General features: G+C 32.1%; 1 protein-coding gene across 5 annotated transcripts in view; it reads right to left on the bottom strand.

Moving 5' to 3' along the window:
• The window catches only part of LOC127851750 (uncharacterized), a 39,385-nt gene that overhangs the window by 7,825 nt on the left and 14,626 nt on the right, over window positions 1-16,934 (bottom strand). Inside the window, exons 1-12 of one of the 5 annotated variants that reach the window (XM_052385618.1) lie at window positions 15,107-15,248; window positions 9,681-9,889; window positions 9,115-9,243; window positions 7,421-7,516; window positions 6,413-6,555; window positions 5,733-5,769; window positions 5,163-5,215; window positions 4,190-5,058; window positions 3,898-4,012; window positions 3,386-3,543; window positions 1,044-1,113; window positions 617-754 (exon numbers count right to left, since the gene is read on the bottom strand). In XM_052385618.1, coding sequence (XP_052241578.1) covers window positions 617-754; window positions 1,044-1,113; window positions 3,386-3,543; window positions 3,898-4,012; window positions 4,190-5,058; window positions 5,163-5,215; window positions 5,733-5,769; window positions 6,413-6,555; window positions 7,421-7,516; window positions 9,115-9,243; window positions 9,681-9,883 — 2,011 coding nt within the window. In that variant the 5' untranslated portion in view covers window positions 9,884-9,889; window positions 15,107-15,248. Of the gene's footprint in view, window positions 1-616; window positions 755-1,043; window positions 1,114-3,385; window positions 3,544-3,897; window positions 4,013-4,189; window positions 5,059-5,162; window positions 5,216-5,732; window positions 5,770-6,412; window positions 6,556-7,420; window positions 7,517-9,114; window positions 9,244-9,680; window positions 9,890-15,106; window positions 15,249-16,934 lie in introns of those variants that run through there. The other 4 variants (XM_052385617.1, XM_052385621.1, XM_052385620.1 and 1 more) reach the window with 4 other exon arrangements.

The raw sequence follows: 16,934 nt of genomic DNA, 5'->3' as shown, positions 1-16,934 counted from the left end.
AAGCGAATTTAAAGAAGACGTATGAATGATTATACGAAAACAGTCTTCCTTTACTTAGAAATTTAAATGTATTTAACATCTATGTACATTAATAAAACGATCGTTGGTGCCCTAGTATCAAGTTAAAGGAAAGATGCTCACATGCATGATTACAACTGTTAGTAAAGTTTTAAGATTATTTGTTTTATGTTTTCGATTCATCCTAATTTTAGTTTTAATTTTGTTAAAAGCGAAGTAAAACGTTAAGATATTAGACTATAAAACGTATGTTTTTTTCAACTTGCCAACACAATTGCAATATAATAAACATTTACTGATAATCGATCGCAATGTTTTCAGTTACTATTTATTTCAAAAGTTATAAAATGTATTATATATACATCAAATACTGTAGATATGTTACAGACGAGTCTCAAAATGTCGTGTACAATTCATACAATTGTTAGATTTTTAAAAAATAAAATGGCAAGTGACAAAATTTGCACATGTTTTTGTATGAATAGAAAATGTGCTTGGAATATCAATCATCCGTATGTCACGTACCACAATATCACTAGTATTATTGCACATACTTAAATGTACGTGTGGTGTCATCAATAATATTTTAACAGATTACCTGTGTAATACATCCCTGCTTCTGCCAGCTGCTCTGGTCTCTGGGATAAATATGGAGGCCAGTTTGTGAACGTATCTAAGCGAGCTGACAGCGACCGGAACCGCTCGTGCTTGGCTCTGTAGTTTGATATCGGGCGACCTATGACGTGTCAAATCAATAAGCTTTCAAATGCATTAAACAATTTTTTCTTATATCGTGTTATGTCTTTTACGCGAACTTATATTACATATCAATACAAATGTAACAGAACTATTTCAACACGTACCAAGATTGATATGTTAACTTCAATCATAAAGTAATTACTCGATTGACAAGCACACGGATGAGACATGAAACGCATAAACAATTGCGTAGCTTGCTATTTAACGTGCTAAAAATTAACACAAATTCGAAAAAATATACATTTTTGTTGAAGCAAGACCACTACCTTGTTGTTGCTGATATAGCTGACGTTGCCTTTGTCTGATTTCTTCTGGATCTGGACGTAAGTGTCTCTGCTACCATATCGCATAAACCCATAGTATTATCTAATAATTACACTTTGCTACACTTGGTAATGTGTAAAATATATAAGACATAATCAAGAAATAGCTTAAATGTCAGCATTCGGCGAGTAAGATATTCAGTTTATTTAAGCCAATGTAAATGCTTTTTTACACAAGTTATTTATGTTTTTTTTACCGTAAAACAATTGCCTTACTGAATTCATGGCATGAATACACATTGTATACAATTTTTATGGCAATAAGTTAATTCAATGTCAAGTCGTCTATATGTACTTTTATCATTTATATCAGCCCTCTCTGTATAAAACAAAAGACACTAGGAAAGATACGCAGTAAACTTTCTTAACGTACATGTTGCCATGTGAATAGCAACGGCATACGTATGACCTCAGATTATTATACTTCTATCTTATCAATATCGGATTATGTACACATCCGATATGGTTTTTTTCACGGTTCAAATGTATGGCATTTACGAGTATGGTTTCTTACCACACAATAAATACAATCTTATTGCAATGTTTTAATAGCTATAATTTAACAGATTAAGGGTATATTTTAAAAGCTTGAATGTGCTATAATTATACAAATGAGTGTATCAATAGCACATTCTTACTCAAGATAGCCGATTTACTTGAAACACTTACTAAACGAGCAGTGACTCAGAAATGCACTGCAGTGAAATAATATGCGCTTAAAGTCATTGTTTATATATACAGTAGTAAAATTTGCATTTGCTTAAAACGCTGTATTATATCTTCATACTTTTATATAAAAAAAACAATATAATATTTTTTTTAATCACAGGTAGGATTTATAGGAAAAAACTCGCATTCAAGATTAATAATATGAATAGCGCAGTTATTCTTAGCACAACGCCGGCACCGATATACTAAATATATAAAAGTAAGACAAATATGAATGGTTAATCGTCTTTTCAGACCGCCGATTTTCGCTTCCAAACTATTAACGAGAATTTTTTACACTATAATATTTCGACAGCCTGATCCATAATACATTTGCGCTTAACTCCGTCATTATTTAACTATGCATCGTGAAAAATCCGATCATGCACCACTCCATTATATTTTTAATGAAATTAAATTGATGGTTAAGTATGGAAAAATGAATAATTGCAAACGTAAAACAAATATTCTTTTTTAACCGTAGACTTATTACAAACATAACTACATTCAAACTTCAGCTGCATGAGAATGAGAGAATCCGTTTTGTAGAACATGTTCCCATATTTATAGCAAGGAGCCAATGGTCGACCAGAGCGACAAAGCAACAAAGAACAATACACATAGCAATATACGCAACCAACACAAACACACGGAAACAACGTGATTAGCAATACTTCTTTCAACGCAGCTCACTTGTAGAGTTCATTTATAAAGAAATAACAATACAAGTTCAAATAATCATAAGTGTTAAAAAACCGCAGGCGCAAATATAAGACGACTTTAAATTAATACGTACTCTTACTAAATGCGTTAGTATTAACACATTCGCGTTCGTATTATAGAATTCATTCACGGATTTAGAAGACTTTTTCAACGTGTATAAGCATTTGTACACACTTATAAAAGTAAATACAGGCTCGGTTAAATTTGCGATTATTTAGTTTTCCAAATAATACTAGAATTGTAACAATATACCATTACTTATGTCCCATATAATCATTCACCATAAATCTTCTAGTATTAGGCAGACGTGACGATTATACGTAGAGATCTACTTCCTGATCGGGTAATTGGCCATTTCATTAATTTTGACAGTGCCGTTTTTTAAAGATAAATATCATTATTATTGTTTCTGTTAATGAAAATATATTTTGATGATTATAATATAAATTAATCTAAATTGTTTATAAATGTAAGGTATTTAGTAGCAGAATATGTGAATGTATGGCTTAAACTAATTTGTATCTGCTGTTTTAAAAGAGTACGCACATTTTCATCACAAACCTTAATTGCAAAAAACAGCATTTTTGGTAAATTTACATTCACTGTAACATTAATATGTGCGCCATCTTATTTGCAGTAAATATTTGCGCTACATTCATTATGGCAAGAAAGACAAGTCACGCCGAAAAATAGCCCAATGCTTGATTTACAGCTAAGCCGAAAACCGCCCATAACTATCATAACAATAGTAAGTATAAATATATTTTGAAACTGAATATTTCAAATTTAGCTAATGCAGTGGGATTTGATTAATTTAGTGTTTGCAAAGGCATGTTTATATCTTGCATACATACCTTATACTGTTCAATGGCTTCGCGACTTCCAAAGTGGTCAAGCATAAATGGACAGTTAGCAGAGTGTTTCACGTGTTCCAGCATTGGACTATCCGTGTCTGTGAAGTCTTTCAGTCCTATACCACAGCAGAAACACCGCACGAGGTCGTAGTTCTGACCTGATTTATAGTAATTGTTTATTTATTCGTTTATCAAGAAATATTCTACTAAAAAAAGCAAAATAAAGTTTTTTTTATTTGCATATGGCCTCGTTGTTTTCACATGTGTCTTTCATAATATGATACTTAAACATTCTTCAAGCCTAGTCTGTTGATTGTACGATAGAAATTAAAAGAACGCATACTTCGCTTAGTTATTTCCCCATCCAAACAAAGCATTTTGTAACATCTTTCGTAACAATAAATTTCACAATTAAATAGACACTGTTTGTTCAAGATAATCAGTAACGGCTTCAACACATTGGTCAATGCAATATGTGTTTTATGAGTTTAATTGGAATAGAAAGGACCTACCAGTAAAGAAAAAACCGGCGGAACAAAGGGTGTCTGGATTTGGTTGAGCTAATTGCCAGCCTCGATATGTCTCCCTCCTTGTAATCGCGTTTTCGTAATCAGGATATCTTGCCCCCTTAATAAATTTAGAAACAAAACAAAATTATTTAAGTGCGTTTCATGAACCTATTATTTCTTTGAATGTACATTGTTTTTTAAACTAAATATACTGAGAGATAAAAAAAATCTTAACGTATATACATGGGAAATAATAAAGCATTTCTCACACTTTAGGCAAAACAATCGTTCCTACCGGATAGTGTTTTTGTAAATAAGTTGCTGTATTCAAACTTCTAGAGTTCCCGTTTGAAAACAATCTGTCATTTGAGCTGTTTCCAACACTAGCATTTTGATAACCATTTATGGCTAAATGATTCAACTCCATTCGATCCAAACGGTTGCTGGAGTTTCGGATTTCTCGAACACTATTTACGGAATCCGTATGTATTGTGGGTAGACTCTCCCAACGATTGTCATTATGTACCGTTGCGTTATACACCAACACATCAGATGACATGGGATTAGGCCTTTCTGTATTTTCGTCTCGAACTAATTCCGTCTGTGTCCCTTCGGTAAATAATATATCATCTTCTGAAACTTGTGTTGGGTATTTATCTTGATCAGCCGATTCATTTAAAGGATAAGTATGTTTCTCGTTCGTGTCTGGAAAAATATGCCTACTGTTTCGATTGCCGCTTGTGCCATGAAAGCCGCCGAACGGGTTCGTCACAGTTATATCATAGAAGTTGATTGAAGCGACATGTCTATGTAATATGAGTTTATTTAAAAACGAAAGCTTATGTCCATCTCGACATACGAACGATTGCCTAAACTCATTTCTGAAGGCGAGAAAAGCAGCTGGATAAACATCAACGACAGTAAATGTTCTTTCCAGTTCTTTCCACCATGAGGCTGACGGTAACACCACAAATGCATTTCTTTTCCAAAGGTAAAACAGAGGTGGCGTTTTCAATTGACAATATTCGCCGAATGTGCAAAATTCATCGAGTATCCGACTGATAGCAAAGTGTTTAGCTCTCTTAGTATTCTTGTTGCGCAAACCGCTCTGTGTGTCATCACTTAGATCCATTTTGAAAATATGTGTGCCCCAAAAACTATCGGCTAAAAAAATACCACAACAATATTCATTTCACAAATTTAAAATCTTGTTACATTGTACCGACAATACATTCGTAACAACAGTCAAACGTGCATAAACAAAGTACCTTCATCAGAACCAATACACGGTATAGCTTTCCCACTATGGGAATCTTTAGTGCTGAAATGTTTTATGTGCATATATTAAAGTAAAATTAGTCGTTATATAAGATGATTATTCAATACATATTTATATTTGGTTTATAAATATAATTAATTTGTTTTCACCTTTAAAAATGTTTGTGCAACATTAATGGTTAATAAATCGAGAACAATGGTCAGACTTGTTTGGTTTTAAATGTTTTTCTCAGATTGTCTGTTCATTGCAAGTTTCTCAAACAATTATGTTTTCTATATATTTATTTGCAACAGGATCAAGGTTTCTAAAATAACCTCATTAGTCAAGATAAACGCATAATGAAATAATATTTAAGTTGTGAACTTGACAATTTTGTCAAAAATAACACAATAACAATAACATATATTATATAGTCATCCAATGTTTCAGAGATAAGAGTGTTGACAGCAATAACGTTATTAAACTGTATTAACCGTGTGCTCACTTTTTCACTGACACCTTTTACAAAATAGCGTGAAGTAAAAACAGTTAAATATGTATCGTATAATTATATTCATACCAGTCAGGCGTTGACGAATTTGATATGTTCCTCTTCCCTTTAATCCAATTCAAAGAAATGTATAGGTATAATTAACAATACACTTGATATTAAACTTACATAAAATATATACACAGATGAAACATGCATATGCATTATTAATGTCGATGAAATATAAGTTACAAATATATAACAACCTATTATTAAGGTATACTTTTCGTAACGAAATATTGCGGTAAACAACTGCTAAACAAACTATATTGAAGGCATCGATATGTTTTTTGTCACACAGGACTTATCAAGACGTAAACAGAATATTGGAATGTGAGGTCTCTAGGACTTTTTTTAATATGAAACTATTTTTTTAGGAACAAGTGTCCACAACCATTGGTGAACAAAATTACTCACACAATTATGTTTGGTTTTAAGTATAAACAATCACTTCATAAGTTCATGTTGATGTTACCTAAGCTAGAAATCAACCTTATAAATAGTTTACCATTTTATTACATACTTTTTTATTTATTAACAAGCAGCGAAAATTACATATTATGTGTTCGCGTATTATTGTTGCGTTGTTGTACTGGCTTTTTAACGATGAGCAATTGTTTACACAAGGGATACTAAAACGCAGATTTTATTATTTCATAATGTAACAAAAAATATGTTGAAATGAATGGATATAGCATACAACATACTACCTTCGAGATAACACCCTCCTCTAGGTATAGAGGGTATTGGGCCAGGATTAAGTTCTAAACCAGACATCAGTAAATGAGTCTGTATGATGCTCAATGGCGTCCGATTGATACATTCATACAAAAACGTATTCTCCTCTGCAACGCTTTAATAGTAAAAAAATAGCATTAACTCACAACACATATTTTTATATAACACTTTTTATCAAAATTGTTATACTGATAATGGCATGCACTTAATTTTTTGGGGGAGTAGGGCATAATTCTAAATAGAATCAACATAATGTGACCATCCGACAATACATAGAGAATATTTGTTAACGTTTTTTATTAACACCATGCATTATAGGTTGATTATGAATGAGCCTTTGTATAATGAAAATGAAACATATTATCATTCATGAATAAGGGCAAATGCTCATTAGTGCAACATGGAGCGTATTTTATGTCTTGAATGCACCGTATGCCAAGGAGTAACATCTATGTTTCATTCCGGAATAGGTGCTTATGTTTGTCTCACGGATGAAAAATCTAACTCATTTTTATAGGTTGATGATAAATTAAAGCGAATAATGATAATCGGTTTCTTGCGATGACATTCGATGTTGTTTTAATACAAATGTGATATCTTATTTATTGTTAGAGTGTTTTATGTTGTCCAGTGAGTGTTATATCAAAATATGCAATCATTCAAATACAATATTGTACAGAATGCATGGGTAAGTAAATTCAAACACATTTTGTACAATATGTTGGCATGGAAACTTTGAATTGATGTTCTTTTTTCAACAGTGAGCCCCACAGAATCTGAATACAAACATGTTAGGCAAAAGTTTATCGGATCTAAATTTTAAAGAGATACAGATACATGTTAGGTTTATCGACAACACGATTCTGTGTTTAACATAAAACAAGTTGAATATATATTTAAGACAAAATACGCGCATGAAATAATCACTGCAGTGTGGTTTGCGATGAACACAATATTTAATTTAAAACAAAAAAGTTTACCGAAAAGTATGAAGTCTTTCGTTTAAAATTGTAGCGTTGTCTTCAGTATGAGTGTCCGAGCAGAAATGTCGCATTGTCGCTGTATCAAACAAGCTTCTAAAAAGAATAAGGATGTAATAAGCCTTCTCAATTTTACATAAAATTATACAAATGTGTTATTACGAAATAAATAATCGATCGTTAAAGGTTTACATAACATGTTGAATACGTTTTTAATATAAATGCAGAGAAATGAGAGGAAATCCAAGTAAGTATTATGAAACTTTTCCAACGAAAAATTTTTGTAATCGATTCACTGAGCTATTAATTGGAAGTATAAACATTTTCGGTAAAGAGTGCTGTTTACCATTCAGTTGTTTATTTATTGGTAAAGCACACGGTTGTTTTTCTAAAAGTGTGTATTGTCTTCGCTCATCACACGAGACGATTTGTTTCCGTATAATATATGTAAACACTTTATAATATTGTACTTCGGACGGTGAGCGTCAAATGTGCTTGTTAACTTATATATAATATAAAGGTTGCGTTAAACTGGTATAGTGCATTTTTGCTAGATAACCTATCTGATAAAGTCATTGCGTGTAACGTGTTATTGTGCATTGATAAAGTATTATGAGTCTGTCAATATATATGGTCACATGTGGCATTGGGAAATACCATGCATGGACGTGTTCAATGTATTTCAATACATGTTATCAAGTGAATAAAGCAACATGTTATTAAAAACATTTACATAGGATTTTCGGGATGCAAATTTGTTTTATGAAAGTATCGGCATTATTTATCGAGGGGTGAACGGAAAATCGGTGTTTTTCATATGTGTTTTAAAAGGAACTGTTTGGCAAAATTAAGTGAACAATATATTTCCATTCTATCATATAATGAAAATGTATTAACAACGTATATTAATTAAACAATCGTTTGGTTTGCCATATCGTGTTAGGTCAGCATTGTCTTAATAGTGAAGGTGAAACTGAGCTAAGTCACAATAAGTGACTTCAACAAATTGGCATTTGTCATTTGCATGTAATATTCCTCGTATGTTGTCAAGTTTAAAAAGACAATATTATGCACATTCTTATGAGCTGTATGAAAAATGAATGCAAAATGCATTTTAATGAAAAACTTTCAATCAAGTTGGGAAACATGATTTCCCGTAATAACCAGAAGAAAGAACTAAGATCAAAACTAAAAATGTCACATCCATATGGTGCTTCCTGGTAAAATATTGCTTAACATTTCAAACAACATTCATTTTCATGGGGTACGTCTAGACGCTTTAAATTGCAGAACAATGGAAATATAACAACGAGTCATAACCTTTAAAAAAAACAACAACATAATAATGGAAAAAATGTAGATAATTTTGAAAACCCATTTAAATTATATTGTAATGTAATGTGGGATAAAACATGATTAAGGTGAATTGAGATCAGATAAATATAATATTTCCCGATTGGCATTGCTTTTAGTGAATTGTCACAATACATTATCACTATATTTTGAAAGTATAAAAATAAAAAGTTTCGCGTGAATATTAAGGTCATGCCGTCAGATTAGTGACGTCATTTCACAATGCAACCTTAAAAATTAGCTATATTATACATTGTTGTATTTCAAATTCTGATAGTTGACCTATTCTAAATCAGTGATTTTAACTTAAAGACCACACAAGAGCATATAATTAAACACACCTGTTCACATATGTATATTTCAGCAACACCTGAGACATATCATGACCAAATACTTGATTGTTGCAGTGTTGTATAGTAGAATTGTTTGACAGCAACTCTTTTACAGATTCTCTGAATTCTGCAATATCTCTTAAAACAAGAAAAATTATATAATTAATATAAAATAGTTGAATAACTGATACGAACTCACCTTAAATTGAATTTACAATGCTTGTGATATTGATAAATGTGTATATTATTGTGATCAAAAACAATACAATATTCCATTAATAATCAGTTCAAAGTATCAATATAAACACAAACATAAAATTAGTGTTCATGTGTAGGAATTTTATATTGCTGCATAAGAAGTGACTTTAAACATGTGTGTCAAACGTTTAAACATGCAAATCACGGCCAATATACATGTATATCAAATAGCATAGATGTGATCAAAACTACAAGCAAATACACATTTATGAATGCTGACTACATCCGTGTGATATTAAAACACGTCTGCTTATGTCGCAAAAAGAGAATGTGATACAAAAAATAAGTTTTTTTCAATTTAAATCTGTATTACTTACTTCGGAAAAGTGCTTGTTAGACCACTCTTCAAGTAAAACATTTCATTTCGAAACGTCATCAATAATACATGCACGACCATAAGTAGTGATTTATCATTTGCCTCCTCAGGTTTGCACCCCGTCAAGCCGCCAGAGCTTCTGAAACTATTCTTGATACAGAATGATCCGATTCTACGGCGATGTGTTTGGATATCTACTCCCATGTTTTCCTGTAATAATATAATACTATATATTTATATATGTGTATATTTAAAAGACGCCTTTTATTGATGGCTCACGTCCGATTAAAAAAACACATTTTATTTAGCGTGTTTACTCTTATTAAGGTTCATGTAGAGGCTTCATTTTGAAAAATGTGGGACCCCAAGCATTGAACTCAAATTTGACTAAAGGAAGAGTGCCACATTGAAAATGTATACATATATGCTTTAAAGGATGTTTTTCCTTCAAACTGCTACCAATTGTGTACATCAACGTATCATACCATCCACAAAATCAATCAAAATACAAAGCGATTTTAACACTAAAATATACATTATTTTCAAAAATCTGAATCATGTTTATTCAACGTATTTCGGCGGAAAATTATATAACTAGTGAATAATATCGACATTGACGAGGGCAAGTTACGCTTAAATAGTAAAACAAGTTTACATATCTAGAAATATCAAAACTCGAACACATGTCATTTCATCACCATGGGGGCAGCCATTTGTAAATTCATAACATAGAAAGAAACATGCTAAAAACTAACTCATCGCCTACTTGACATTCCAAACGGTTGACGATGACAAATGCATTGGATTGTAATCTTTCCGTTGATGTTTGCAAACTGCACGATCAGACCTCATAAACACTCAAAAGAATAACTATGTAAGAAGCATTTCACCAATGTTTACAATTGTTGTCGAATCACCATACTTATATTATTGCGCATAAAATAGTACGCTTACAGACTGACAGAAAGATCGATACGTAACTCCGTTAAATTCATCACGGTATACTATTCTATTGATAATATATAATAACACATCGCTTTAAAGGGATCTTTTCACGCTTTGGTAAATTGACAAAATTGAAAAAAGTTGTTTCAGATTCGTAAGTTTTCGTTTTAGTTATGATATTTGTGAGGAAACAGTAATACTGAACATTAACCATGCTCTAATATAGCCATTATATGCATCTTTTGACGATTTTAAAACCTAAATATTATAAAGCGTTGCAACGCGAAACGATTGAATAATTTGGAGAGTTCTGTTTTTGTCGTTAAATTTTGTGAAACTACGAAGATTGCTTATATAAGGTATAAAATACGTCAAGGATGTGTACTCGGCGGAATAGCTCAGTAGGCTAAAGCGTTTTTACTTCAGGACTCTGGCAGGACTCCAGGGGTCACTGGTTCGAAACCCGCTCCGGGCAATGTTCTTTTCCTTTTTTTAATTTTTTTCTTGATTTTTTACTGGAGCTTTTATGATCCAATGTTTACATTTATCAATATAAAGCATTTAATGAATAAGTTAAAAAAATGCCAAAATCTGTGAAAAGGCCCCTTTAACAATCTAAAAGGAGAAATAATTCTTTTAAACAAAGTTTTTAATAACGAAAGTGAAAACAACGGAAGTTAGATGAATATTCTGTGAGATGCACTTCGGCTCCAGAAAAAACAATACAAATAAACTAAAAAAGACGTGTGGGGGACAATTTTCAGCTGGAAAATATTTGAAATAGGGTAAGTGATGATATCTCTACGTGGTCATTTCTGTTATTGAGTGCGATCTCTTGCTGATTAATGTTAATAGTTGTTTTACTAGTTGCGAACCAACTGTCAAAATATGTTTGTGTTTTCTCAGGTATGTGTATACACATACCCGGTTTTCTCACTACTGCACGTGGTTTCGACCGATTTGTTTTGCACGTTTTTCTACGGAGCACAGCGAGGGCCACGCTTTCAAAATAGGTAGAAGTAATCGAAATATAAAATCAATCGGTTTGCCAATTTCTTTATAATTTTTTACAATTTTATATGTCGTCTGCAATCTATTTCAATTTTAGATGGTTTAAATTTGCAATTTGGTTGAGAGGTAAAAAACAAAATTGTTAAGCCTTTGAAGAAGAATTGTGACTCTTACTATCCACCATACCTGGATTTTTAAAAAGAAGTTACGTTTTAGTTATTTTTAGAACTTTGTTTAGGAAATTTATCCAAAATAGGCAGTTGAATAAAAACTCATTTGTTGTTTTATGACAATAATTTTCTGTGAAATGTTGCTAACTTGACCTTGTATATGTATATAGCTTTGTATTTATTCAACTTAAGGTAGTGCATATCCTTCCTAACTTTAGATTGAGATTTTGTAAATTAGTGTAAAAATGTATTGGTTTTAAACCAAAATATGAATAAAGCACACAAATATTGAATGTCAAAAATGTGTTTATGTTATTCTATCCGTCTTTAGCTTTAAAATGATATATAGTTTGACCATATTGTACCACATTGAATGAAGAAAAACCAAAGCGAATTTTTAATGAATTTTATCCCCCCCATGAACCTTAAACGCTAAAGGGACTGTCAACCACGACGACGAAGAAAAGAAAAGTTGTAAAATACCGTATTTTTTTACAATTATTAGTTTATATTGATTAAAATATCACGACTGGTATATTACATAACTTAAATCAATATAAACTATATAATTGTAAAAAATACGGTATTTTAGAACTTTATTTTTTCTTCAATCGTTGTGCATGTGTTAGTTGTGTATTTGTTTGGTCTATCTAGTACCTAGTTGATACCTAGATACCTAGGGTATCTAGTTGAGTGTTCTTCACATTGTTTGGTTATTTTCTAATAGCGATCGATAGTTTCTTTTCTGTTATTGCAGTGCAAGTTTCATTAAGTGTTCATTTAAAAGAGAACACAAAATACCACCACATATTTACATGACTTTATGCGTCCTTGATGTATTGAAACAAATGTTAATAGCAACGTCTTCAAAGGGGTACATTTTTTTCCATCTAATCCCAAAGTAAATTGCATTTGATACATGGCTGGTGCCGCCATTCACGTTTTCAGCCAATTCAGCATCCATACCGTACGTTAGTTCAAAGTCACATACAGATCACTCTTAATATGAGTTATTGAACATCACGATACTACCAAGTGATGACGAAATCACAAAACCAATCAGGCACGAATACTTATTTGAACAATATTATCTAATTGGAAAGCGTTTGACGTTTGGAAAAAAAGTGTATTATATTTCTACTGAGCACATATAATACATTATTGAAATATAATAATAAATAAATAGAATGTATTGTATAGTTTACAAAGTGTTTATTATTTATATGCATATGTATTTGAAATAGCATGCTAGGTTTTACTTGGCGGTTACCGATTTATTATTTAAACATTTAAAAAAGCAAGATACGTTTCATCAATATCGATTATGTTTTGCCAAGTGCTATTTTATCATTTCAACGCGTATAAACCGACATCGAGAGTGTCCACATATCATAACAAGAGTTGTAAGTAAAACCTGCTACGTGTAAAAACTGCTACGTGTTACTTTGTGATGTTTGTGTAATACTGTGATAACCTTGTTATTTAAATATGTTATTTTTTACTGGTTGAGACAGTTTGAGAAGGTCTGAGTCAGCATGAGAACAAATGAAAAATTTCACTGTGTTCATATCTTCAATAGCCTCTAACGTAACTCAACGTTTACCTCAAGGGGCATGCTTTGCAAAAAATCGTAGTATAGTATCACTATAAGATGTAAACAACCAACTAAATATACAATTTACATCGGTGTTTCAGAAATATGATTTAAATACTAGTCGATTCAAAAGCATACCAAAATCATGCGACTCCTGTGGCGTGGTTACCTTTGGTCTAATTGTATAATTTAGACAAAAGTAGACGAATACAATAAAATGTTACACACCAAATATTTAATAATGACCGTTTCAATTGCAGAGAACATCTTTGAAGTTATTGTGTAAATAAATATATATAAAAATCTGGTTTAACAGACAAGATTTGACCCTATGGAAATTATTTGAACAAATTTAGCAGACGAATACTTAAAAAATGTGAAATGCCAATAACAAACCATGGGCCTTGCGGTTTCAGTGAACAGTTTAATTATTTTCATACTAACATATATACATATTAATATTAAATTTGAATGTTGAATATATTTTCATTATTCAGAAAAATCTTTGTAGAGAATCACAATAAGATGTTACGCATCAAATTTAAAACCCATGGCCCATTGTTGTTGCATAGAAGGAGATTTGTTAAGCTCTTCATTAAGTACGTGGAGATAAATCGTGTGAACCCTATATATGGCCAGTTTTTATTTTAACAGACTGGTAGAATACCAACAAACGATGTAACATGGAAAAGAACAATCTCGGCTTTGAGGTTTCGTAGAAAAAAAATTAAGTGTTCACTATGTAAATATATATAGAAAAGAAGAAACCCACAGGGCTTGCCCTTTTGTGACACCAAGAGGCATAATTGAACCAGTTTTGTAGAGGGCCTGTGTAGAATGTTTCACACTTCATATTAACCCTGACTCATGCAATTAATGAAACAAAATTTAAAAATGTATTTACTATGTCAGTGAAAAGAAACCAAAAGTCTTCTGTGACGCGGCATGTTTTGAGGCATTCAGCGTGATTTGAACACACTAGTAAGAGGACCAATAACAAAGGTTACACACTTTGAAATTAACAATCACTGACACATAATTATGATTTCATTGAAGATTGTAAATAACTGTCTAGCTCCTGTGACCTAAATATATAGAACAGACAGAAACAATTTAAACTTTGAAAAAGAGTCAAAAAAATGATAATTCCTGTGAAAGTTCGTTAAAACGTGTTGGTCAGCACGAGAGGTCGTTGGAGAAAAAAAACAGAAGCAGCTAGAGACTTACGGACGACGGACAACAAAATATGGTAAACCTCCCCATAAGCACGTTGTGCCAAGGTGAGCAAAAAACTAAAATCGTTGATAGAAGTTTCTCTATTTGCGACCTTTTTACACTTCATTTCTTCCTCAATTGTTAATTAATATGCTGATTAAAACATGGGAAATCCCTCCTACGTTCGTTTTGAAAATTGCTCAAGTCGTGCCTCGTGTTAATACTAAAAAACATTGAATTCAGTGATTAGTGAAATTAAATCTACAACAATATACTCGAGCTATAGTGTTTCTTAAATTATAAAAATTTCACTGGTTGCATTATATAACACACCCTTCATGGAAATCGATAGATGATATATTTTAAGTACACAATAAATGAATTACGAAAATATCAAACTATTAAAAAAATGATATTGACATAGACCTCTTATAATATTGATATACGTTTATGGTAAAATAACTTCGAAAACATACAGCTGGTATGACTTACCCTTAATTTAAAGATATAATCCTGTTTACAACGTGACCTTTATTCTTCAACTTCTAGAACAAAAGTGTAAAGGGACATAACCCCCCCCCCCCCCAACGACTTCAATAACTGCAACTAACAGTTCGCGTACACTTGATACTTGTTACCAGTTAATTGATAACTATATTGTAATGGTCGCTATGCACATTATACCATTGTAAGTGTATTAAATAATTAATCAATAAATAACACACATATGTTAAGAGACCTTGATACATCTGTTAAATGTGTTAGCTAAAGCCATATTTTCGGAATAAAGTTATATTTTTCTGCATTCATTGGTGTATAAACTTTTAGCCGAATTGATTCAAATTTGCAAAACAATGAAGAGAGGGATTAATTTTTTGCCGTAATTGTAATAATCTTATTATACAAATAAGTTGTCTGCTTCGGGTACAAAATCGCTTTTTAAAGTTTCAGTTCTTATCTTTTTATCGCCGAACACTGGGTTTTAAGTCGTCCGTCTATAGATTACGCAATATGAAGTCACACTAATCCCCTCAAATGTATGGTGAAGTGGAGCTATCGTGTGATAACTTTTTTATCATACAAAATAAAGTGGTCTGAGTAGTATTCGAACCAGGGACCAGTGACTTGGTTCCCAATGAAATGCACCAAGATGTGCACACATTGTGTATTGGCAATATTAACAAGAGGGCAAGATGGCCCAATTTCGCTCACCTGAGAGGAGTCGGTTCATTCAATCTTTACCTAATGTCAAACTTGACCTAGATATTGACCAGACAAACATCCTGGTCAAGTTTCATCATTATTTAACCAAAACTATTGCGTAGGGAGTGTTTTTGTTTTTGTAAGATTTGAAATGATGACCTATATTTTGAGTTGACCCCTTACCAAACATCAAACTTTGCTTACAAGGATTTTGAATAATATAATGAAAATTTGGACAATCTAAGGGCAATAATTAAGGCATTAATTATGTGAATTTGCTCATCATCAAACTTGACTAAGATCTTTCAGCACATTTGATAAAGAATGCTTGAGAAATGTGAATGCTAGAGTTTCATGATGATTAGGCAAAATATATATCTTCTATAGTGTTCGATCACAAGGTTGCTCTATATAGTCAAATAAGGATAACTGCCCCACCCCCCTGGCAGCCATGTTTATTGATCCATCGGGACCATTTGCAAATTCATCTGAGATATATAAAAAAAACAATCTTTTCACCAAGTTTCATGATGATTGGGCAAAAATGTGACTTCAAGAGTGTTAACAAGCTTGTTTTACTATAAAAATATAAGAAATCTGCCCCGCCCCCGGCAGCAATGTTATTCAACTGACCGACCACCATTTTCCAACTAAACTCTCGTATCAAGGAAACAAATGTTTTTTACCAAATTTCATGAAAATTGGGAAAAAAATGTGACTTCTAGAGTGTTCACATGTTTTCACCATATACCTATAGAGAAAAAATGCACCGCCCGCTGGCGGCCATGTTTTTTCACCGATCTAGACCATTTTCGAACTCGTCCGACATATCAATAAAACCAATGTTTTGATTATCTTTCATAAAGATTGGGCCAAAATTGTGACTTCTACAGTGTTTACAAGGTTTCTCTATAGCCATATAAGGAAAACTGCCCCGCCCACTGGCGGCCATGTTTTTCAACGGACCGGAACCACTTTTGAACTCAACCAACAAATCAAAAAGACAGACAATTAAACAAAGTACCATGAAGATTGGACATTAAATGTGACTTCTTCAGTGTTTACAAGCTTTTTCTTTTTATTTTACCTAGTGACCTAGTTGTTGACCCAGCATGAC

Source organism: Dreissena polymorpha, chromosome 11 (genome assembly GCF_020536995.1).
Source record: "Dreissena polymorpha isolate Duluth1 chromosome 11, UMN_Dpol_1.0, whole genome shotgun sequence".
Taxonomy (NCBI): domain Eukaryota; kingdom Metazoa; phylum Mollusca; class Bivalvia; order Myida; family Dreissenidae; genus Dreissena; species Dreissena polymorpha.
The sequence above is the reverse complement of the archived record's forward strand: the minus strand, read 5'-3'. Positions and strand labels throughout refer to the sequence as shown.